The sequence below is a fragment of the Homalodisca vitripennis genome, chromosome 3 (assembly GCF_021130785.1).
Source record: "Homalodisca vitripennis isolate AUS2020 chromosome 3, UT_GWSS_2.1, whole genome shotgun sequence".
NCBI lineage: Eukaryota > Metazoa > Arthropoda > Insecta > Hemiptera > Cicadellidae > Homalodisca > Homalodisca vitripennis.
In genome coordinates this window covers 205,543,392-205,568,331 of record NC_060209.1, presented here as the reverse complement: position 1 = coordinate 205,568,331, position 24,940 = coordinate 205,543,392, and the positions used below count along the sequence as shown (strand labels likewise).

The following is a 24,940-nucleotide window of genomic DNA, read 5'->3' as shown; positions in this document are numbered from 1 at the left end:
TTTCACTTAAAAAAATTAGTATAAACTTTCTTTCCCTCCCTCACTAGTATTTGTGACCTATTAATTAAAATCAAATGCTACCACTAATTGTACAGCCTTCACAGTCTCATGCTCTACAAACAACGATTTCAATCCTTTTGGAAAAAATAACCGTACAACTTATTACTTTAACAATAAATCTATAATTACCTTCCCTTTGCAGGGAGTTTCTCCCAAGTATGGATCTGTCACAATCTTGTATAATCCGCTTTTAGCTATTACTTCATCTGCTTCAATCCTATTGAAGTCCTGGAACTCTAAAAAAACAAATCAATCATCATTACTTTATGGTTTTGGTAATGCTAAATTGTATGTTGGGCTTTCTTTAACCACCTTTTGCTTATTTCTACAAAGATGAAAAACTGAAGTAAAAATTTTGACTTGGTTATAGTATTTTATGTTTCTTGGTGGATGAAAATGGTTGGCTGATACAACAGGTTATCACCGTATTATTTAGTGCTTCTAGCCATATAATGTAATAAAAAACAAAAGAGGACTCTTAATTATGTCACAATCTATACAAGTGGTACTAACACAGAAGTGTCCAATAATTGTTATGGGGGACATCAACATAGATTCTCTAAGTGTCAATTGGGACAATATGCTGTTAGAGGATATATTGAGAAACTTACAACATGTTCAGAGTTCTTCTTCTATTCACTCGCATAACACTCCTTTTCACAATCATCAATAGACTGCGTGTGTACTAATGTAGAAGATGGAAATATGACAGTGAAAGTTTTAGACGAGGGATCTCTGACCATACAGCTCAGCTTTGTGCGCTACACCACCAGCAAGTAAAAACAATAGCCCGGATGACATTAAAATAAGACAACAAGCGTCTTGGAAAGATCTGACTTCTGTTATAAATGCAGACACAGCTTACAATTTTATCAGTAACACTTTAGGAATGGTAATAAATTCCGCATGTCCATTAAAAAAATGCAGAGTGAAGGAAAAGAGAATAAATAAAATAACTGATGCAGAAGCCGAAAGATTACGTAAGTTTTTTTGCAAGCACAGTTTATGTATAACATAAATGGCTTGTTAACTCATAAGCAAGACACTGCCTCTAAAAAGAAAACCTATTATTTATGACTTAAAGAGTTAAGGCATAAAGTAATATCTGACAAAATTCTTTTACTTAGAAAATAAGTCAAAGACCTTATGGATATATCTCGTATATATGGAGTGCCCTTGATTTTATAAAATCATACCTCATCAATAGAACACAAAAAGTATACATCAAAGGAAGTTGGTCACAGGAAGTCAAAATAGAGTACGGTGTCCCTCAGGGATCTGTACTTGGACCCTTACTTTTTATCCTATATATAAATGATATAACATTGGCTGTTGATGCTAATACGCTTCTCTACGCTGATGACACAACTTTTTTCAATAGTAGTAATAACCTGAATGAACTAAAGAAATTAACCGACACCACAATAAACAAGGCATCAATATGGTTTAAAGAAAACAGTTTTTTAATGAATGAAACTAAACTCAAAACATTTTGTTTACTTTAAAATCAATTCCTGAAAATAGTTTTAATTTTGAATCAAGTAGTGTAATCAAAATTTTAGGAATTCATATTGATAATAATCTTTCATGGGGACCTCACATTGATTTTCTGTCTACTAAATTATCTAGAATTATTTTTTTATAAAAATAAACTTTATGAATGGCTGTTAAAAACCCTTTATATAATATTGATGAGTTTTTTTCTATTAACAAAATAGACTTTTAATGATTGTTTTAAGATAAACTCATAATATAACTAGTATAATTATCAACTAGACAATTAATGTCTTATATTGTTTTATATATATATATATATATATATATATATATATATATATAATATTTATGTATTATACTTATTAAATATTATTTAGAGACAATGCTACTTAGTCTGTAGCTGAATTAGACTTTGTCAATTTACTTATTACTTATTTACAGAAATTACTTATTTAAATGTACAAAAAATTACAAAAAGTGTTCCTTTTTTAGTAGATGTCATTCATTTGGGCGGTGGTGTATTGATATTAGTTAAAAATTGCATCAAGAGTAAAAAAGTATCAATTCCTGCCATACAAAATCTTTTGGTAGAGAAAGAATTTGAATGCTGTTTATCAGAAATAACTGTAAAACACATTTTCATTTATCTTGGTATGTATATACAGATCCCCCAACAATGCTTACTTGAATCTTTTTTTTTTATAAATTTGATTTCCTTTGTGATTTATTGTGCAAAAAATACAAAAATATCCTTATTGCAGGTGACTTAAACATAAATGTTTTGAATAAGGATAAAACTTATAATGCCTTTGTTAATATTTTGTGTTCTTATGATCTCGAGTATAAAGTAGATTTTCCTACCCGAGTTACATCAGAATCTGAAACTGCAATAGATAACTTTATCACTAACATTAAATGTAAAAAGTTAAAAATATCGGGTATAATAACACACTTATCAGACCATGATGGACAGTTGTTGGAAATTTATGGTTTGGAAAATGAGTTTGGTCATAAAACTAAAAAAATTACTGTAGGAAATTTACGAAGGCTAACACAGATTTATTTTTTAAACTTCTGGCACACGAAAAATTGGTTAGATGTTTATCAAGCTACTGTTGAAAACTAAATACAATGTTTTTTATTGTAAATTTGCTTATGCCTTTGAAACTAGCTTTCCCAAACTACTAACAATAGAAAAAAATAACAATGTTAAATGGATTTCAAATGATGTAAAAATTAAAAATGATGAAATTGTGAAACTTGAAAAAGAGTATAGATTGCTGAAAACCGAATTTTTAAAACAGAAAATTAAACAGTTAAAAAGAGAAGTTAAATTGCAAATTGATAATGAAAAAAAAACAGTTTTTTGGATAATAAAATAATGAATTCTACAAATAAATCAAAATCTAACATGGCAAATTATAAAATCTGAAGTTGACAACACTACTAAAACAAATGAAAATATACATATTGTTGTAGAGGGCAAAACTGTATCAGAGCCAAACCTTGTCAGCAATATTTTTTAATGATTATTTTGTAAATGCTGTAGATAATTTAGTAATTCCAAACATCCAACCTAAAATTGTTAGTGAGTTGTCCTTTAAAACACAAAGTTCAAGAAAATTCACTTTTGAATCTGTTAATGAAGATGCAGTAAAAAAAAATTGTTATGACTTTTAAAAATAAATTTTTCAACTGGTATTGATGATATTCCAATGCTTTGGTAAAAACAATCGTTCCCGCTCATCTCCAGGCCACTCACGCACATTATTAATTCATCATTAATTTCTGGTTTTTTTCCCATGTCAATTAAAAATTGCTAAGGTAATACCTCTTCATAAAAAAGGAAACACAAATGACCCATCAAGTTTCAGTACCTATATCATTGTTACCTGTATTCTCAAAGGTTTATGAAAAAGTAGTTTATAACCAGCTTATGAAATATTTGGAACTAAATCAGTTACTTGATAACGAGCAACATGGTTTTCGACCAGGCAGATCCACAGCTACAGCAAGTGTTAAATTTATTGAATCGATTATAGAACTCAATTGACAGAAATGAAAAAGTTATTGGAATTTTTCTTGATCTTACCAAAGCATTCGACAGTGTGTCACATGATGGGTTGCTTAATGTCCTTAGTGATTTTAATATAAAAGGCAAGGAATACAATTGGTTTAGGTCATATTTGAAGAATAGACAGCAGTGTACTCAAATCCAACACATTTTAAACTATGCTGGAAGTCAATATAATTACATTAGAAACCTATTTTTCAAAATTTAAAATAGTTAAACATGGCGTTCCTCAAGGTTCTATCCTGGGCCCTCTTTTATTTCTCTGTTATTTAAAGGGGCTCCCTGGGACGGTTCCAGGTGGAGGCTCAATATGCCTTTATGCTGATGATGCAAGTATTACGGTTTCAGGTAATAATACAGGAAGACATTGAGCTTTTGTCTTTTTTTTAAACCTTTTAACTGTTAAAGATTTCCTGAGTTCCAAGAATCTCTTGCTAAAACCCAAATAAATCAAATTTTGTATCGTTCAGTACTAAACAATCAAGATTACAATTTGAGCCTAACATATATTTAGAAAATTCAAAATTGAATCAAGTAGACAATACAAAGTTTCTTGGAATAATATTAGATCGGAATTTGGGTTGGGAGAAACATGTTGATTATGTGGTAAAAAAAATGTCCTCCGGTCTATTTGCTTTACGCCAAATGTCAAGGGTGTGTAGCATTGAGACATTGAAAGCCATCTACTTTGCTATGGTAAATTCCCATATGTCTTACAATATAGGAATATACGGAGCCACAACTAAAAGAAATCTGGACAGAATCTTATTACAACAAAAAAAAGCTCTAAGAATAATTTTTAACCTAAAACAAAGAGATACAGTGAAACCATACTTTACTCAACTTCAAATTTTAACTGTTTATGATCTATACATTTATGAAACTGTTTTATACGTAAAAAAATACAACAACCCAATTAGTATTTTAAATCATCATGATCATAATTTAAGACGTAGCAGATATGTGGAACAACATAGGCTGAAGTTTTATGAAAAAGAAAACTAGGTTTCATTGGCACAAAATTTTTGTTTAACCTTCCTCTCAATATTCAAAATGAGCAAAATTATGAAAAATTCAAAAAACTACTTAAAAATTATTTATTAACATTATCCTTGTATTCTTTTGAAGACTTTTTTTGTTTCAATATGTAAGTAACATTTAAGTATTGTTGGGTATGTTTAGAAATGTATAAAATCCCCTTAAATTACCTAATAATTAACCTTAACTAATAACTGTCTTGATTTAAAAATTGTTTTAACTTACTCTGTAGAAGGCTACATAGCCAAATCTTACTTTTTCAGTGAGTGTCAAACTGATTTTTATGTTTTAATATAGCAATTATAAATTTATATTGAGATTTTATTGTGACGCTATTCTTGTAATCTGTTACATGGCTGAATAAAGGAAATTTTGAATTTGAATTTGAATTTGAATGCATGTAACATGTTTTACGACAAATAAACGAATTTATTATTATTATTATTATTATATATATAGTAGTAAATAGAGAAAGAAAAACAAAAACTCCACATAACCTGAAAGAATTAGAGGATTCAGGATTAGGGAAAATTACTAACCCTACTCAAATTGCTGACTATCTAAATTCTGTATTTGTGACAGCTGCTAACAAGGCTCTTGAAGCTAATCCAAAACCACCCCTCCTTGTACCTGTCCAGCATAATGTTCCACCCTTGACATTTTATCCTACTACATCAGACAAAGTAAAGAAGATTGTTTCTTCTTTAAAATCAAAATCTTATGGAATCGACCTAGTACCTTCAAAGCTACTGAAATTCTATGTTAATAAACTGACAGAACCCCTAACTCTCCTAATCAACCGATCATTTTCAGAAGTTTCCGACACAACTGAAATTTGCAAAAGTTATTCCCCTCTTTAAGCAGGGTAGCACCTCTGATGCTAGTAATTACAGGCCAATATCAGTATTAAAAATTTTGAAAGTTTTTGAAAAAGTCCTGACTTGTCTTATCGTTCACTTCCTGGAAAATAATTTACATGGCTTTATCAAGAATCAAATTTAAGATGGCAATACCTGTGCATCAGTATTATTAGACTTTAGTAAAGCATTTGGCAGCCTTGACCATAACTCCAAAAAAACTGGATGCGTTTGGAATTTCTGAAATGTCAGCGGATTGGTTTGGCAGCTATTTTTGTGGGTGAAACAGCCAATTATTCAATAAATGAAATGTTATCTTGGAGAACTTGACATAAACCTAATGTGACACAACTGAATTGTTTTTTCTTTCTCTCTAATTATTTAAAATTATGGCTAGTACAGATGGCCACGCTACTTTAATTGCCAGCTCGGTGGCCATATTCTGGGAGTTTGTTTTCCCAGATCGGAATTATTTTTCAATTTCATCTGCGTTATTTGTATATAATTTAAAATGTAAAGAAGAAATGAAAAATAATTTTAAATTGGGTTTTAGTAAATCTTTCTAATACAAATATAAACATACATACCTCTTATAAGTATACTTAACTTACTTGATACTTGAATGTCTTCGTCTTTGACTGATAAAACCAGATAGACTGTGTCAATTTTGTTTAAAAACTGTTTGCAATTTGTTCAGAACAATTTTGTCAAGTATTTAAAAACTATATACACTATTTACAAAGGTTTATGGTGGCAGGGACTAGAACAGTGGGTCATCTTCAAGTTCCTTGAGTGCATAGATAGGGCCTACTTGTAAGTCCGGACCATATGGCTTCCTTGAACTTAATAGTGTTCATATTTCTGATGCTTTCCGGTAGGCTGTTGTATAGTTTGAACCGCTGTGCTATTGGAAAACTGTTCAACGATTTTGAGTCTACATTTTAGGGTGTTTAGGTCTTTTGCATGGCGGGTGTTGTAGCCATGGACATCTTGTCTTCTCCCAAACAGAGATTCATTCTCCTTTACGTATATAAGCGAGTTCATTACAATATTGGCCTTGAACCGTTAATACCCTGAGGCGTTTGAAAATAGGCCTACAATGCTCCAGATGGTCTGAAGATGTAATGATGCGTAGCGCCTTCTTTTGGAGAACAAGTATTCTGCTGCATGCTGATGCATGGCCCCAGAGCAGAATTACCATAGGCTAGGTGGCTGTGAAAAAGTGCGTGGTACACCGTTACCAGGCACCGCTCTGTACCACGTTTCTCAGTTTTCTCAGCAAGAAGATAACCCTGGAGAGTTTTGTGCAGACTTTGTCTCTATGTGGCAATTCCAATTTAACTTCGGGTCCAGCCAGAAACCGAGTAATTTAACGGCCTCATCACAGTCCTCTATGACATCTCCATTTTTTTAGAGTACAGAATATCAGTTGTGTTTTTTCTTCGTTTAATTTTAGTTTGTTTGTGGTGAACCACCTCTTGGCATCTGCTAACAAGTCCTCGGCTTCCTGAAGCACGGAGTGTATCAGCTTTTCCTCTGGACAGGAGCGTAGTGTCATCTGCAAACAGCACTGCCCTGCCTCCCAGTCTTAAATCATTCACAAGAATTAAGAAGAGCAAAGGTCCCAGGATGGAACCTTGTGGCACTCCATGCATGACTTCTCTACTTCCTGAAGTAGCCCCACCAAGCGATACCCTCTGTTGTCTATTTTCGAGATAGCTGGAAATAGTTTTGTGAACTGTTCCTTCGATCCCATAGGAATTTAGCTTGCTAAGTAGTATCTTATGCGGCACACAATCGAATGCTCGGCTCAGATCACAGAGCGCAAGAGCCATTGATTCGCCAGCCTCGAAAGCTTCCATTATCTTTGATGCTATGGATAATAAGGCAGTGGTTGTAGAACGTTTCCACTTCTGAAGCCATGTTGGGTGTTGCTGAGCAGATTGTTGGACTCAAAAAAATCAACCAACTGTTTTTTCATTATTGACTCCATTGACCTTAGACACCACTGGCAGAACTGAAACTGGCCTGTAATTCGCCAGTTCCTCAGGATTTCCTTTCTTGTAGATGGGGACTGTGCGTGCAATCTTCAAAGCATCTGGAAAGATTACCTCGACTAAGACACTTGTTTATTACTACTGATAGAGGGTTTGCTACTTCATGGATCACCGCTTTCAAAACAAAGCAAGGAACACCATAGATATCCGGGCTTCTAGAGTTCTTTAGCCTATTTACTATTTTTATAATATCTAGTGGTCGCACCTCTAACCATGGTCTAATATAGGCTTAGGCCTATTTTGCAATATACAGAGGGTTAAAGTCCATCTCCGGAAGGTTTGTCACTATCTCTTCAACAGCCTCTATGAAGAAATTGTTTATGTTGTCAGGACTTTCTGAGCAGGAAGCATATGGCTTCTTAGGTCTGTGTGAGTTTATAATATCCCAGGCCGCTTTACACATGTTGGAGGATGACCTGATGGTGTGGACGTTGAAGGCCTTCTTAGCTTTCTGTTACTTCCAGTCTGTATTGTTTATTTGTTTTACAATATAATGCATAGTACTTCATCACGGTCTTTTGGTGAGACTGCTGATTTATAATGATCATTTAGAAGAACTACTAAGTTTTTAAGTCTGCGCAAGTCTGCTGTATACCAAGATTTATCTTTAAAAATGACATTAGTTCCGTTTTCTGGATTTTTTTTTAAAGGTTTTAATGGAAAAAATATATCAAAATTGTAATTAAAGGTTTGAAGAAATCTATCAAAGGAGTGCTCAGATAAATAGTGATCACCCAATTCAATTGGCCAGTTTACGTTTTTTAGAGCCCTCCTTAGTAAAGGCAGCTGCTCATCCTTGATGACGCGCTTTGTAAAACTATACTTATCATGCCATGAAACTTCTTTGTGTTTACCATTTCCCAAACTTGACTTTATTGTCATAATAACTGCACTATGGTCCGCAATCATAGGTTCAATGACTTCCACCTTATAATCCCAAGAATCAAAATTTGTAGCCATGGAATCTAGGCACGCTGTGCCTCTTGTGGGTAGTCTGTTTTTGAAATGTATAGGCCATGACTAATGAGCATGTTGTAAAAAAATGTTCTCTTCCCGTGATTTTTCTTCCAGGTGTACATTAAAGTCACCACAGACCACAAGTTTTTTCTTATTTCGAGAAAGAAAAGTAAAAACATTTGTCCAGAAGTTGAATAAACTCATCAAAATCACCATCAGGAGAGCGGTAAATCGACATGATGATCATTAAAGAGTCCAAGAGCTCAGTAGCGGCAAATTTCTAAAGTTAGTTCTTTACAAAAAATTGTTCAAGGTTAAGTTTTTTTATATCTAAGATTATTTTTAACATAAACTGCTGTGCCTCCATTTTTATGTTCCTGTCTACAATAGGCATCCGCCAAAATTAAATCTTCAATTTGGGTGTACACATCAATTTCATCTTTAACTAGCCAATGCTCTGAAATGCACAGTATATTTGGTCTAGTTTCCAATATAAAGAAAGATAGAACCTCCATTTTTGTCCTTAAACATTGAACATTTATTGAGGCTATTACCTTGTCTGAGCTATAATTTTTCATAGGCTTTTTTTAACTTAGGCCTATGTCTAGTTGTTTGGGAGTTTAAGCTAGGAAGAATAATATCACTAGACTGAATGTTAGACAAATGAGAAACTAAGTTACACTGAGAGTTTGTGTGTTTCTGAATAAAAAACGCTTCAGTGTTACATTTCTAGGCCAGCGGGTACAATCCATAACCTTATCTTTATGTAAAAAATCTACTCCTAGCTTGAAGCTCTTGTTTACTCCCTTGTTTTCAAGTTTTTCAACACTAAAACTAATATTAGGAAAGGCTTTACTTACAAAACATTGAACATCCTCTTCACTCGTTCCCATAGCGACTTTTCCCAAATGAAAACCAAGCCTTCTTAGCACCGAGAAGGCTTGATGAGACACTATCACCTGTACCGATTATAATAGAGTGTTTCTTTTTGTATTTGGATGACTCTGGGTATGGGCTTACCCTATTTTTGCTTAGGCCTAGATTAGCCTTGCCAAAGTCCATTCCTAACCTCACTGTCCAGCTTTCCTATTTTATTTCTCACATTTTTCCTTCTAGGCCCAACAGCTTGCCAATCTTTATTTAACATATTTTCTGTCTTAGAAGGAGAAAAACATCGTTACTTGCAACCAAAGAGGTTTCAGTCCGAGTAGTGTCCGAGTCACTATTTGAGCCTAGACTTACTTCAACATTTTTGTTATTTACATCTTGGCATATTCTATTTGTAAGCCGTTTAGAAGTTCGGGTTTTTAACAATATCTACATAAGATGGGGTTTTAATTTTGTCATCGGTAATTTCATTTTACATATTCACTAAGATTAGGTTCCATTCCTATTTCTGGATTTATTACGCTGTTCGATGTATTGGAACAACTCTCTCTTTCCCTGAAACCGTTCTCAGAACGATTCGGTTCTTTGGATTCGTTTGTGGATGTTTCAATTTTTGAGTTGGCATGGAAATGTCGGCATAATTTCATTTAGCTGTGTCCTAAAACACATTATTTTCATTTTCAAGTTCACTTAACCTTTTAGACAAACTTAGGTTATTTTTGGTTATTTCTTCCAATTCTGTCACTACAACGTTAAGAATCGCGGAGCAGTCAGATTCGTTCGACGGATGCAGATCAGTTCCCGACGCAGACTCGGTACTTTGTTTGATAACAGCATTTGGAAGGCAAGAAACACAGTACCATTTTATTCCTGGCATACTTGAAATGTTTTTAAAATGGTTCGTATTGAGGCTTTGAAATACTTGCACAAGCAATATGCCACCATTTTTTACAGATTCCATAACACATTATCGCATTATGCCTATCTAACACTGCTTTTGAGCACGAGCCACCACATATACACTTTTCACCTGCCACCATCTTGCAGACGCTTTATATTGTTCATAAAGATATGTAAATAAAATGTTATAAAGTAAAGTAGGCCTTTATAGTTTTATACTGACATGAACAATTTTACATTTTTCTCATTCTTTACATTTTTTTAAGGATTAAAACTTTTAAAAAATACATACGAGGTGTGCACAAAAAGTATAGCGAATTTTGTGTATTTTCAAAAATTATTTATTTATTCGTGAATATCTATTTTGTCCCCTTCAAAGTAATCCCCCTGGGATATTATACACTTGTGCCAACGATTTTTCCAATCTTCGAAGCACTTCAAAAAATCAATTTTTTGTATCTTGTTCAGCTCCTCCTTCGATGCCGTCTCTATCTCGTCAATCGTGGCGTAGTGTCGTCCTCTCATGGGCCTCTTCAGTTTCGGGAACAAGAAAAAGTCACAGGGGGCCAGATCTGGGGAATACGGTGGCTGCGGTATCATTAGTGTGTTGTTTTTGGCCAAGAAGTCGCGTACAAGCAGGGATGTGTAAGCAGGGGCGTTATCGTGGTGCAAAAGCCAATTTTTGTTTTTCCACAAATTTGGGCGTTTCTGGCGGATTGCTTCACGCAAATTACGCATAACTTGCAGGTAATATTCCTTATTCACCGTTCTACTTTGTGGCAAGAACTCATGATGCACCATGCCCCTGCAATCGAAGAAAACTGTAAGCAAAACTTTCACATTCGACCGAACTTGGCGTGCTTTTTTCGGTCTTGGTTCGTGCGGCAGCTTCCATTGAGATGATTGAGCTTTGGATTCCATGTTATAACCCACGATTTGTCACCAGTTATGACCCTATGGGGCAAATTCGGGTCGTCGCGGACAGATTCCAACATCTCATTAGCAATGTTCATGCGATACTGTTTTTGATCGAAATTGAGCAATTTTGGTACGAATTTTGCGGCAACCCGTCTCATGCCCAAATTATCGATCAAATTTTGTGAATAAAGCATTTTTGAACTTGATGCCCAAATTATCGATTAAAATCGAATGGCACGAGCCAATCGATATGCCTAGGTCCTCGGTAATTTCTCTAACGGTGATTCAACGATTGGCCAATACCATTTTCTTCACTTCATCAATTTTTTCGTCTGTTGTTGAAGTGCTCGGGCGTCCGGCATGCTCTTCGTCGTTCACATCTTCTCGGCCTTCTGAAAACACAGCTTCTCCGTATGCCACAGACAACATTCGGAATGCATCCGCGCACTTAATTTCATTTTTCACACAAAATTTGATACAGGTTCTTTGTTCCATTTTTTTGACTAAGTAAAAATCGAAGACGAACCAAAACACGTGCAAGCAAAGCAGCTGTCAACTATTAACTGAACATTTAAAATGGCCGAAATTGTCAACATAAGTGAGAGACATATGTACCAACATAACGCCACAAAAAAATCGAAATTCGAATATACATAACCCGCGAAAATTCAAAATTCGCGATACTTTTGAACACACCTCGTACGTATGTGTAGTCAAAAATAGTTAGCACATATCTTCTAGTAAAGTTTTCTAGGTTTCTATTGCTTCTATCACTTCAGTGTATAAGACCACTACGTGTCATTCATATTATTTGCACAGTCAATGTTTAGAGAAGAATTATGGGCCAATTTAAAATTGGCTGCTTTACTTACAAATTACTTTAAAATAAAGCTGCTCGATAGGTTTCAGCACTCACCAGTCATTATAAAACTAAGAGAATATTGGAAAATAAGTGTTATGTTTAGTGGCCAGTGGTGCTGGCCTTACGAGCTATGAGGACAAATTATAAATACTGCCTTCGTGCATAGGGTTAAACAAATATATCTTCAAAACTTTTATTCTTGAAATATTTCATAAAGGCTTTTGTAATAATTCATGCATAAATGAATAAGATTTGTAATTTGAATACATCTTAACATATTTTAATACAAAAATAGTGTGAATAGTCTTCAGTTAAATTTCAAATTCTCTTGAAATGTCTATGTTTTGAATTTTATGAAGCAATATTTTATTTACCAATTAAATCTTAACTATTTACAAAGACAAACATCAAATAGATTCAAAAATGTCTTCTTGGAATTACTTAAAAGGTTTTTTTACTGTTGAGCTCTTTCACAGAAAACTATTTGAAATTAATTTGAAATCTTTAAATTTTAAAATCTTCACTGTTTGTGTAATTTAAACTATAAAAAATCCATAATTTTTAAACATAAAAATATATTTTGTAACTCCTTAAGGTTATTTATAGAGAACACTACCTAATGATGTTATAAATTATTACTACTTTTAGAAAGGTTAAGAAACCAAAGTAACGGTTATCAATACCCAAAATTTGATGAACTAAAGTTTGATTTATACTTATCCCAAAATCTTAAATTTTGAGTAATGTTGGAACTGAGAAAGTTGAAGCTTCACATGAAATGTTTTTGGGAAGCAAATCACCCCGTAAGCTAAGTTCTTTCAAGTTAAATCAATTGAAATTTGCACAGAAAATTTAAGTGCTCAAGACCTCACCTGTGATAAGCTGGTCTCCCTGTGTTTTGAGAGTGGACTTGACAAACTCTTGAAAATCCACTTCAGAGAGTTTGCCATCCAAGAGCACCAACTGAGAGGCCCTTACTGTGTTTAGAGTCTTGTTGAACGTATCGACCACTGGTGAACAATCACACTGTTAGTATGTTTTATACTATATTTTGTACTTTCATGAGATCACAAATTAATACTAGCTACCACAAAGAAAAGTTACATCTACCAATATCCCTTTGTAAACTGGAATTACCTTCTTTAAGCGAATCTTCGTCTTCCTCTACAATTTTATTCAAAGACACTCCGTCCACTGTACCTCCAACAGTGAGGTTGTTGTTTAATATCAATGTTCCTTCTATCTGTAATACAAATCTTTGCATTAACAAATTACAAATAACAGTACCAAAAATAATCAGCAACATCAAATTTATTTTTGAAACAGTAAAACTAAAATTCCATGTACTTATATAACCAGAAAAACTGAGAAATTATATATTCTTATTACAATTTCAAATAGAAAGTTCTTGAAATATAAAGTAAATGTAACAGTTTTCTTAGTTGAACTTTTTTACATTGTTAATACTTGAGATACATGTACTTCATCTGTACTTTACAATAAAGCATATTGATAGTCATTGATTATATATTGTTACTGAACGATTGTAACACTTTTCTGGAAGTTTCTATGTAAATACTTCAACTCAGAGTAACATAAAATCATTTCATTCCTCTTCTGGAACAATTCCACATAGAAGGGCCTTTAAGTCTCAAACGGAAATTTATCAATACAAATGTCGTAGAAAAAAAATCAAAATACTTACTTTGTTTGTCATTTCTTGTTATAAATGTTTTATTTTCAATACGAAGTCAACCTACCTACGTCTTACTACAAACGTTTTCTATCACAGTTAAATACAACACCCCAACAGAAATTTTTGATTTTTATGAAAAGACTCAAATTTTTCAAATAAAAAAGACCACAGTTACCAATGTTGCACGTTTGAAAATACACGGTAAAACAGAACACAAATTAATGTAAAATATTCCTTCTTCAAAAATCTTAAAACACATTATGGTCAAACTTAAATTAAACCAAGCACACAGATTCCTATAATAAATGAAGGTCCAATAAAAATCATAACCCCAGAATATGAATAAAAAACAAACCTTCAGGCCATGATCCAAGACCACCTCCCTGGACCAGTCAATCACATTGTCGACAGGATGCCCATTGATCATTCTTGTATCCAGAGGATCGATCAGTGCCAACTTCTCAAATGTTAACTCATCAATCTCCACCGGCTCCCTGACATCCACTGTGTCGACCAAAAACTTGCTCATTTCCTCACCATTTACCTTACTCACAATCAACTGTTCTGCTTGGCAAGGAGAAGTACAAAGTATGTCCGCACTAGGCTCCTCTGCAACTAAAGACACAAAACATGACGAGAACAGTTTTATCAAACTTAATGTCTAACATCCACTGTGTCGACCAAAAACTTGCTCATTTCCTCACCATTTACCTTACTCACAATCAACTGTTCTGCTTGGCAAGGAGAAGTTACAAAGTATGTCCGCACTAGGCTCCTCTGCAACTAAAGACACAAAACATGACGAGAACAGTTTTATCAAACTTAATGTCTAACATCCACTGTGTCTACCAGGTACTTGCTCATATCCTTGCCGTTTACCATACTCACAATCAACTGTTCTGCTTGGCAAGGAGAAGTACAAAGTATGTCCGCACTAGGCTCCTCTGCAACTAAAGAACACAAAACATGACGAGAACAGTTTTATCAAACTTAATGTCTAACATCCACTGTGTCTACCAGTACTTGCTCATATCCTTGCCGTTTACCATACTCACAATCAACTGTTCTGCTTGGCAAGGAGAAGTACAAAGTATGTCCGCACTAGGCTCCTCTGCAACTAAAGACACAAAACATGACGAGAACAAACAGTTTTTATCAAACTTAATGTCTAACATCCACTGTGTCTACCAGGTACTTGCTCATATCCTTGCCGTTTACCATACTCACAATCAACTGTTCTGCTTGGCAAGGAAGAAGTACAAGTATGTCCGCACTAGGCTCCTCTGCAACTAAAGACACAAAACATGACGAGAACAGTTTTTATCAAACTTAATGTCTAACATATACTGTGTCTACCAGGTACTTGCTCATATCATCTTGCCGTTTACCATACTCACAATCAACTGTTCTGCTTGGCAAGGAGAAGTACAAAGTATGTCCGCACTAGGCTCCTCTGCAACTAAAGACACAAAACATGACGAGAACAGTTTTATCAAACTTAATGTCTAACATCCACTGTGTCTACCAGTACTTGCTCATATCCTTGCCGTTTACCTTACTCACAATCAACTGTTCTGCTTGGCAAGGAGAAGTACAAAGTATGTCCGCACTAGCCTCCTCTGCAACTAAAGACACAAAACATGACGAGAACAGTTTTTATCAAACTTAATGTCTAACATCCACTGTTTCTACCAGGTACTTGCTCAAATTCCTTGCCGTTTACCATACTCACAATCAACTGTTCTGCTTGGCAAGGAGAAGTACAAAGTATGTCCGCACTAGCCTCCTCTGCAACTAAAGACACAAAACATGACGAGAACAGTTTTATATCAAACTTAATGTCTAACATATACTGTTCTACCAGGTACTTGCTCATATCCTTGCCGTTTACCATACTCACAATCAACTGTTCTGCTTGGCAAGGAGAAGTACAAAGTATGTCCGCACTAGGCTCCTCTGCAACTAAAGACACAAAACATGACGAGAACAGTTTTATCAAACTTAATGTCTAACATCCACTGTGTCTACCAGGTACTTGCTCATATCCTTGCCGTTTACCATACTCACAATCAACTGTTTCTGCTTGGCAAGGAGAAGTACAAAGTATGTCCGCACTAGGCTCCTCTGCAACTAAAGACACAAAACATGACGAGAACAGTTTTATCAAACTTAATGTCTAACATCCACTGTGTCTAACCAGGTACTTGCTCATATCCTTGCCGTTTACCATACTCACAATCAACTGTTCTGCTTGGCAAGGAGAAGTACAAAGTATGTCCGCACTAGGCTCCTCTGCAACTAAAGACACAAAACATGACGAGAACAGTTTTATCAAACTTAATGTCTAACATCCACTGTGTCTACCAGGTACTTGCTCATATCCTTGCCGTTTACCTTACTCACAATCAACTGTTCTGCTTGGCAAGGAGAAGTACAAAGTATGTCCGCACTAGGCTCCTCTGCAACTAAAGACACAAAACATGACGAGAACAGTTTTATCAAACTTAATGTCTAACCATCCACTGTGTCTACCAGGTACTTGCTCATATCCTTGCCGTTTACCATACTCACAATCAACTGTTCTGCTTGGCAAGGAGAAGTACAAAAGTATGTCCGCACTAGGCTCCTCTGCAACTAAAGACACAAAACATGACGAGAACAGTTTTATCAAACTTAATGTCTAACATCCACTGTGTCTACCAGGTACTTGCTCATATCCTTGCCGTTTACCTTACTCACAATCAACTGTTCTGCTTGGCAAAGGAGAAGTACAAAGTATGTCCGCACTAGGCTCCTCTGCAACTAAAGACACAAAACATGACGAGAACAGTTTTTATCAAACTTAATGTCTAACATCCACTGTGTCTACCAGGTACTTGCTCATATCCTTGCCGTTTACCTTACTCACAATCAACTGTTCTCTTGGCAAGGAGAAGTACAAAGTATGTCCGCAACTAGGCTCCTCTGCAACTAAAGACACAAAACATGACGAGAACAGTTTTATCAAACTTAATGTCTAACATCCACTGTGTCTACCAGGTACCTTGCTCATATCCTTGCCGTTTACCATACTCACAATCAACTGTTCTGCTTGGCAAGGAGAAGTACAAAGTATGTCCGCACTAGGCTCCTCTGCAACTAAAGACACAAAACATGACGAGAACAGTTTTATCAAACTTAATGTCTAACATCCACTGTGTCTACCAGGTACTTGCTCATATCCTTTGCCGTTTACCTTACTCACAATCAACTGTTCTTCTTGGCAAGGAGAAGTACAAAGTATGTCCGCACTAGCCTCCTTTGCAACTGCAAGACACAAAACATAGCCAGAACAGTTTTATCAAACTTAACCTCTAACATCCACTGTGTCTTGCAGAAAATTTTCTGTTCCAGATAAACTCTAATAAAATATAAAAATTCTCTGAATGCTACGGTGTGTATCTAAATCTCACAAAAGTGTACAGTTCGGGAAATTATGTAAATTGTATTGCAAGAAATAATTGATATCATATTTGTTAAATATCACTTTGCAGTTTCTAAACCCTTACATGATAGAAAACATAGGTCACACTGTAATAAAAAAATTCTGTTTATTGATTCAATGATAAAAGATGATCATGGTATTAAAATTATATAAGAAGAGAGGGTAAAAATATCTTCACAATAAATACTTTTCCTTTAGAATAAAAATCTTATCAGCCCACAAATAATAGTATATTTACCCAAGAGAATCACTCAAGTATATTTAGAAAAATGTAGAAGGAAAAAATAAGCAAAATTAGAAGGAAAAATAAGCAAAACAGGCAAAGAATTGTATTTGGATTGACATAAAAAATAAACAATTTTTCAGAGTTATTAATTTTATGGGGTCACCACCCCATAAAATTAATAACTCTGAAAAATTGTTTATTGTTGTTTGTTATTACTAACAAATAAGTTTTCCAGTTCATACAAAATTGAAATATTACATTCTTGAAATGTGTTGGCCTCATTGTGAAGAGCCAATCTTCAGTCAAGAAATGTTTAAACTTAAACATTTCAGTTTCAGGGTTAAATATGGATCTATAATTAAAAGGACGAATATATTTACCTTCGTCATAGACTGTTCTGTAGTGAACAGTGCTTTCATCAATTTTGGCTTTTAAACCCTTCAGATTCTGGTGTAACTGGATCAACTGAGTTTCAAGAGTTCGCAGCTTCTGGTTTGTATCTTGGGCTGATTCTCTGATTCTTGTCTGCAACCGGTTGTTGTCAAACAATTAGTCTATGGAACCGACACTACTGGTTCACGGAGGAGGTTATGGAATAACCCATTTAATTTGTTTATAACATATTTTAATCAAATATTTACAAAAACTGAAAGTCCACAATCAGAGAAAATAAATATTGAGGTAATTTAAGTAATATTTTACTTGAAGTTTTTAATAATTTAATCCTTTATTTTACCCACTAGAATGTTTTGTTTGCATATATTTTAGGAATAAAATATAAATAAATAAAATAGATTTGTGATAGTTTTCTAGATTACCCTCTAAGGGTTGCCCACAGCAACAATCAAGCCCCTAGCATGGTCAAATTTTACTCTAGCAATAAATTTTATGTTCAAACATTTTCAATTTATAATAATTATTATTAATTCTGTTTGGCATTGATATGTAAAGTATAAGCATCTTGGAGTTTTCGTCAGTTAATTTCTAATATTACGATTAAAAAACTTTGGCTATACAAAATTAATGATTTATCACTGAATAGTTTATTCAATTTGTCATGTTGCAATGTTTCTCAATACCTTTCTTACTAAAGTTAATAGTTTTATTTTTTAAATTTCAGTGGACTTGCTTCTAAGAAACTGCTAAATAAAAGGCTAATTTGTTATGTGAAACAAAAATGTTTTCTATACCGTGCCGTGCGTTGTCACATCTCAGGTTGATGCCTGTAATAGTTTGTCTAAAATTGTAACCCTGAAGAATGTCTAATATGGCAATAGAGTCTTGTTATCAATAGTATGATGACATTAAAATCGCAAAAAAAAGATTTATTTTTCGTCGATTTATATTCGTGTACGTTCATATGTTACGATGATTATTTACCGATTGCTATAACGTGATTCTGTCACACTTTGTGTATGAAAATCGATCATCGCACAACCAAAGTAACGAAATATCGTTAAGTGTCTGCTGCGTCTATGTGCAATGCACATAGTTTACGTCAACTGCTCGGCCGTGGTAAAAAAAAGCAATTACTAATTTCATTTCTCAAAATTTGTGTAGTTGTATACATAAATACAGTTGTAGTTGTGTAGTAGTAAATATACCCTCTATAACAATGCATACCAATTTGTATCACAATAGTTTTTATCGAAATGGAATATCCTGATGACCGAAACTTTGATAACTTTCTGACAGGCGTACTGAATGCATCATTTTCAAGTGTATTGCCTGACAACATAGATACTGACTGTGAAGATATACTAATAAATAATACTAGTGAATATATTATAGAAACTCTTTCTTATTGGAATTCTCTATACATTTTAAAACAAACACTCCAATAATATACTTTTTTATTTTTAGGCCTTTCGTGTTCAAGGAACACACCATCAGACCCAACTAACTGAATTCAGTCTTTTGTTTATCCCCTTCTAAAAGATAGGGCAGATGCAACTTCCTATTCACTCCTTCATTTTCTTCCAAATGTGATGGTCTCCCACGTTTCTTATTATTTCTCACATTTTTATCAGTTCTTTCACCAACACGTTTCTACACTTGTTCTGTCTAATTTTTCTTTCATGTTGACTGATTTTGTACAACAAGAAAGATTTAAAGATTTCAATCTCGAGAAGCCAGAAATAGATTTTGCCCCACCATTTCAATGATTTTCTGGTAAACGAGTTTGAAGAAATTTATTGATCAGAAATCTACACCACCCTTAGACTCAGACTCGTTATATGTTGGCACACGACACATAACGTGACGGTTTTATCACCTCTTCTTCAACTACCTTTTTTATTGTATGCTAACAGTTTTGGTAGAGTTGTCATACAGCATACTCAGAATTGTTATTTCATTTGTGTCCTTCCATAATACCAAGGATTAACTTATCCTCTTTGCTAAATGTCACCTCGATTTAATTTTTACTAAAATTCTTGATCCCTCTACAATTCCTCTTTGGTAGCACCTGTTCTGGTAACCCCGTTCTACTTCTCATTATAGTCCCTGCCGAGTGCACTTTCATATCATACAGTTCCTGGTCGGTGCAGACCAAGGCATATCAATGAAGGCTTGTTTCAACTTATTCACACTTGTGATGCTTAAATCATGCCGACCCATCCGATCAGTTGTAGCCTTGTCAAAATAGGGCTCCAAAGCACAAATATATCCTGTGATAGACTCAGATAACACAAAAACTTTGATCCCCCATTTGGTAGACATATCCGTGTTGTATACTTTAACCCTTTAAACCCTATAGTGCTTTCACCAACCCTCACTTTGTTCCCAGGTAAATAGTAGTCTTTGACATTTCTGTCCAGTTACAAAACAATGTTTCGTAATTTTTCCTGAACGAGACAGAGTTCCTAAGACTGGTCCAGTGGGAGGAGGCTGGCATGCAGATTCCAAAACATTTGTAAAAATCTTTCTGTTGAAACCATCTTTAAATAATGGTCGATAATCAATCCAGTCATTGGAAAACCTCATTCCATAACCACCACATAAATTTTATTCTGAGTGGCGTGCATTTTTAATTTTTTTCATGAGCGTACTGGTTTGTTTCCTTAACTACTTCAGACAATTGCTTATCAGTGAAAAAGAGTTGAAAATAGTCCAAAGTAGAAACAGGGATTTGATTCGCTGGACGTTTATAACCGCTGATGTTTTTTCTATACAAATTAAGTGAAGTTTACGTCACCTGCTTCTTCATCCAAACCAGCAATCTTCGTTATTCTCATCAACTTCTGCCTCATACACGTCCGAGAGTTACTCCACTTGCTCATTTCCATTCTGCTCATATACATCTCATATTTCAATTTCCCCCCCCTTCATAGTTAACAAGAAATTGGTCCAACTGTTCTTCCGCAAAAATCAACATCACTTTCATGTTCTGAATTGTCCCTGTCGGAATTATGGCCCTCACGCAACAATACGCTCAACTCATTAGATGTTAAAAAAATATGACTCATTATTTTAATATTAAAAGCCAGATAAAACACTGCAATGAATTAAAACACAAATAAAAACACTATATAAATAGATAATGCACTTCACTAGTAGTGACAAACGCCGCTCTAATACAAAGATACAGCTGTAACAGGATTACCAACATCACGCATTATTATAGTCAAAATCTAGGTTAGAAGTAGTTAAATGCTTGTCCGAAAGGCTGCCTGCAGCACAAAACGGACAACATAAAACAAATTAGGTATTCAAAAATAAACATCTTTGAGTGGCCAATACTACTGACCATCCGAGCTGAGAGAAACGTAAGAGTGAAAATAATGCCGACCTACCGGAGGAATGGCTGCGGCCAATACTACTGACCATCCGAGCTGAGAGAAACGGGAATGTAAAACAGTGCCGACACGCCAGAGAAATAGCTGCGGCTAGTCCTACTGGCCATCCGAGTTGAGAGAAACGTGAGTGTGAAAATAATGCCGACCTGCTGGAGAAATGGTTGCGACCAATACTACTGGCCACCCGAGCTGAGAGGAACGTAAGTGTGATAATAATGCTGACCTGCCGGAGAAATGGCTGCGACCAATACTACTGGCCATCCGAGCTGAGAGGAACGTGAATGTGAAAATAATGCCGACCTGCTGGAGAAATGGCTGCGACCAATACTACTGGCCATCCGAGCTGAGAGGAACGTAAGTGTGAAAATAATGCCGACCTGCTGGAGAAATGGTTGCGACCAATACTACTGGCCATCCGAGCTGAGAGGAACGTGAATGTGAAAATAATGCCGACCTGCGGGAGGAATTCACAAAACCAAAGTATTTGTGAATGAAAGGGATTTGTAAAATTATTATGTAGTGAGAGAAATAGGGATGAAGCATAACTGTGGGATTGTGTTAATGAGATCCAGGAGATCAAGTCTAAAGACCTTCTTTAGTAAATGGGAGAACTGCTCTGACATGTCATTTACATCTTTTGTTCTTTTTCAGTGGTGGTCTCAGGAATATAAATATGTATGGCTAGAAATTTGGCCAGAAAATTAGTTGTTTAGAATCTAATATAATTTAAATATATCAAGGATAAGTATGGGATTTAATGTCGGGTTTCTTTACTTGTGGGAGACCCATCACACCAATATGTTTTGAACCATTAGTGAATCAAATCAGAACATTCAAGGCGGAACCTTTTTCAATTATTGTGTTCGGCTATGACCACAAATGAGGTTAAGGTGAAAATTGTCATTGTAGCTGTGTTCTGAAAGAGCGTATGCGAGTCTCGGATACTATTATGACACTACCTTGTGAGTGATCAAATTTTCTACTTCCACGTCATGGAAGACGACTCGGTCACCCAGCTGTACAACAGGATCGTTTACAGTGGGAGCGGCCAGAGCGATCTCCAGCAAGGCAGCCACTCTGGAGTGTGCATCAGCCACCTGTCTCCTCATCTGTTCCTCCCAGGCTGACACTTCCTTCTGCAGCTCTCCCATCAGTGAATGGTGCCTCAGCACAGGACTAAACACGTTGTACTCGTACCTTCCACTCTGCTTATTGGCAGCACCTGCACGTTAATGTCACAAAGTCAGAGTTTATATAGTTTAGTAATGGGGTTTGTAAAAACACATTAGCTTCCTTACTTATAATCCGATTTTCTTAAACTTAGTATCGTTGGATTTCTAATAACATTTTCAAAATAAAATGTAATAATGGTGACTTTTAATATATGCAATTTTAAGATATTTATGCAATAAACTTTTTAGGAAGTCGCTATTTTGAAAATAAATTTTTACAAAATTAAAATGTTAATTAATTAGGCCGTTAGATTATAAAGCTACATACTAAATTTCAACTCATTACAACAAGCAGTTCTCAAATAAAAAGTAGTTAAATGAAAAAACAAAATGGCGGCTATTTGGGTAATTACTGAGTTTCCGAAAGTCTGAATATGAAATTTTTGTTTGTCTTTGGTCCAGGAAAATATTGGAAAAGAGTTCTGGGACACCTGTATATTTATTAATAGTTGACTATAATATTATACAAGCTCTATTTCACCTCCCTGTTAGTGACTGGAATCTAAACTCAACATTCACATCAAATTAACCCTTCCCACCACAGCTATTTTATGTGGATACACAAAAGGTATCCCCAGTCACAAAGGTGTCCGCTACATCAAGTTAGTATAATATTGGTAAAATTCCACATATTTTGAAAATTGTATTTTAAGGATTCTAGTATTTCATTAACATGTGCTACAGATGTGCTAATTTGAATACCATTAACCATATTTGTGGCTGAGCATTAGTGAAGCCTATAACTCAGTAGGATGACACAATATCTGTACATAAGTCAGCTCGAGAATGAGATGAGTTATATACTTGAAATGTTGCATACAATCTCAGTGAAGCATGTCACGCGACACAATGTATCAATATTATACACGTGAGGTATCTTCAGAATACAATCACACTTATAACGTTGTTCTTATCCAACCAAACACGAATTAAACTATGTTTAATCAATAATTAGAAAGAATACTGACTGATGAGGGTCCGGTTGTTGTAGTAGAAAGCTCTGATGGATTTCAGTCCTGGCCCAAAGGCAGACCTATCGTAATATACTCCTGTGGCCACAAACCGCCATCCGTCGTACTGGTAGCTGATGACACCTTCCTCAGTAGCCCCCAGCAGCAGCAGTCCTTCCTTGTCGTTCTGGCAACACAGTTCGGTTACAGCTGGTCACTGACATAATGAGTTCCTCGTGCACAAGCATAGGACAAAATATTGCACACTATTTTGTTGCGGTGAGGCATTTCGCACTTAGTGCAACAAGATTCTTTTAATTTGAGTTGTCTGAGATTGAAAGACCAGTTCAAAGAAGAACTATAACTACTTTCTATAAGTAATTATTTGACTAAAAAATTAAGATTAATTTTGATGTAATTGAAATGCTGAGTTGTTAAATATACACATATAAAAACCAACAAAAACTTACTCCATTTGGCTTCATAACAATGTTGGATTGTGATGCTCATTTATATACCTGTGGATAACGGACAGGGAGCCATCCTGTGATCTTGGACACTCGGAGAGCTTGGAAAGGCACAAAGTACTCCTCATCAGACAGCTTGTACACTACAGATGCTGTGTTGTAATCTTTCAAGCCTTCCTCATCTGCACTTACAAAATTATAATATAATAAATATCAATGGTAAATTCAAAAGTGGGTTAACAATTACAACTACTACCCCTTCCATGTAGTAGAAAACATTTTTAAATTCTGATATTAATTGTGGAAAATGTTTATTATTGTTGTAAGGTTTTGTAGGGTTGGTTTAGTTTAAGATTAAGGTTGTGACATAATTTTGAGCAAGGGTTGCTGTGAGAGTATTTAATAATAGGTTAGATTGGCAGTACAAATACCCTCAAATGAACCAACACATTTATTTGTGACAACATTTCATTAAATTGATTAATTGATTGCGTCAATCGACATATTAAGCACAAAACTTAATGTCTTAATACTTTGAAGACATATTTAATATTAAATTATTCATTACAATTTATTTTGAATTTAATTCATTATAACATTTACTAGTAATTTTGTAGTGTTGCAATAATAATGAGTTCATGGACTAACATGAGAAACTTTCTTTAAAATAGCTAAACATTTACATGAATTTATATTTTCGAAATTGTGAACATTTTAAATAGATATGGAAATTGAAAATGATTAATGAACCCTAAAATATACTAAGTTCTTAAAATTACTTACATTTTTATTTCACATCACACTTATTACGCCTAGAGATATTTTTCCGCACACGAACACAAACACTCCCGAACTTCACTTTACGAATTCCCGTCCTCCACTTCCACCTCTCCTCCTTGTTCTTCAGTTTTGATGTTCTTCTCCCGCCAGCTCATTGACCACGCCTCTGCCAAATCTCTCCATCATAATTGGTGAGTAAC

The 24,940-nt window shown here is 34.8% G+C and overlaps 1 protein-coding gene across 1 annotated transcript in view; it reads right to left on the bottom strand.

The window, feature by feature from the left end:
• LOC124358048 overlaps positions 1 to 24,163 on the bottom strand; it is a 111,882-nt gene extending 87,719 nt beyond the window's left edge. The window contains exons 1-8 of the mRNA XM_046810329.1: positions 24,012 to 24,163; positions 23,512 to 23,680; positions 22,271 to 22,533; positions 17,895 to 18,039; positions 14,160 to 14,419; positions 13,246 to 13,351; positions 12,981 to 13,118; positions 190 to 296 (exon numbers count right to left, since the gene is read on the bottom strand). Of these exons, the coding sequence (XP_046666285.1) occupies positions 190 to 296; positions 12,981 to 13,118; positions 13,246 to 13,351; positions 14,160 to 14,419; positions 17,895 to 18,039; positions 22,271 to 22,462 (948 nt within the window). The 5' untranslated portion in view covers positions 22,463 to 22,533; positions 23,512 to 23,680; positions 24,012 to 24,163. The remainder of the gene's footprint in view (positions 1 to 189; positions 297 to 12,980; positions 13,119 to 13,245; positions 13,352 to 14,159; positions 14,420 to 17,894; positions 18,040 to 22,270; positions 22,534 to 23,511; positions 23,681 to 24,011) is intronic.
• Between the last annotated feature and the right edge of the window lie 777 nt (positions 24,164 to 24,940).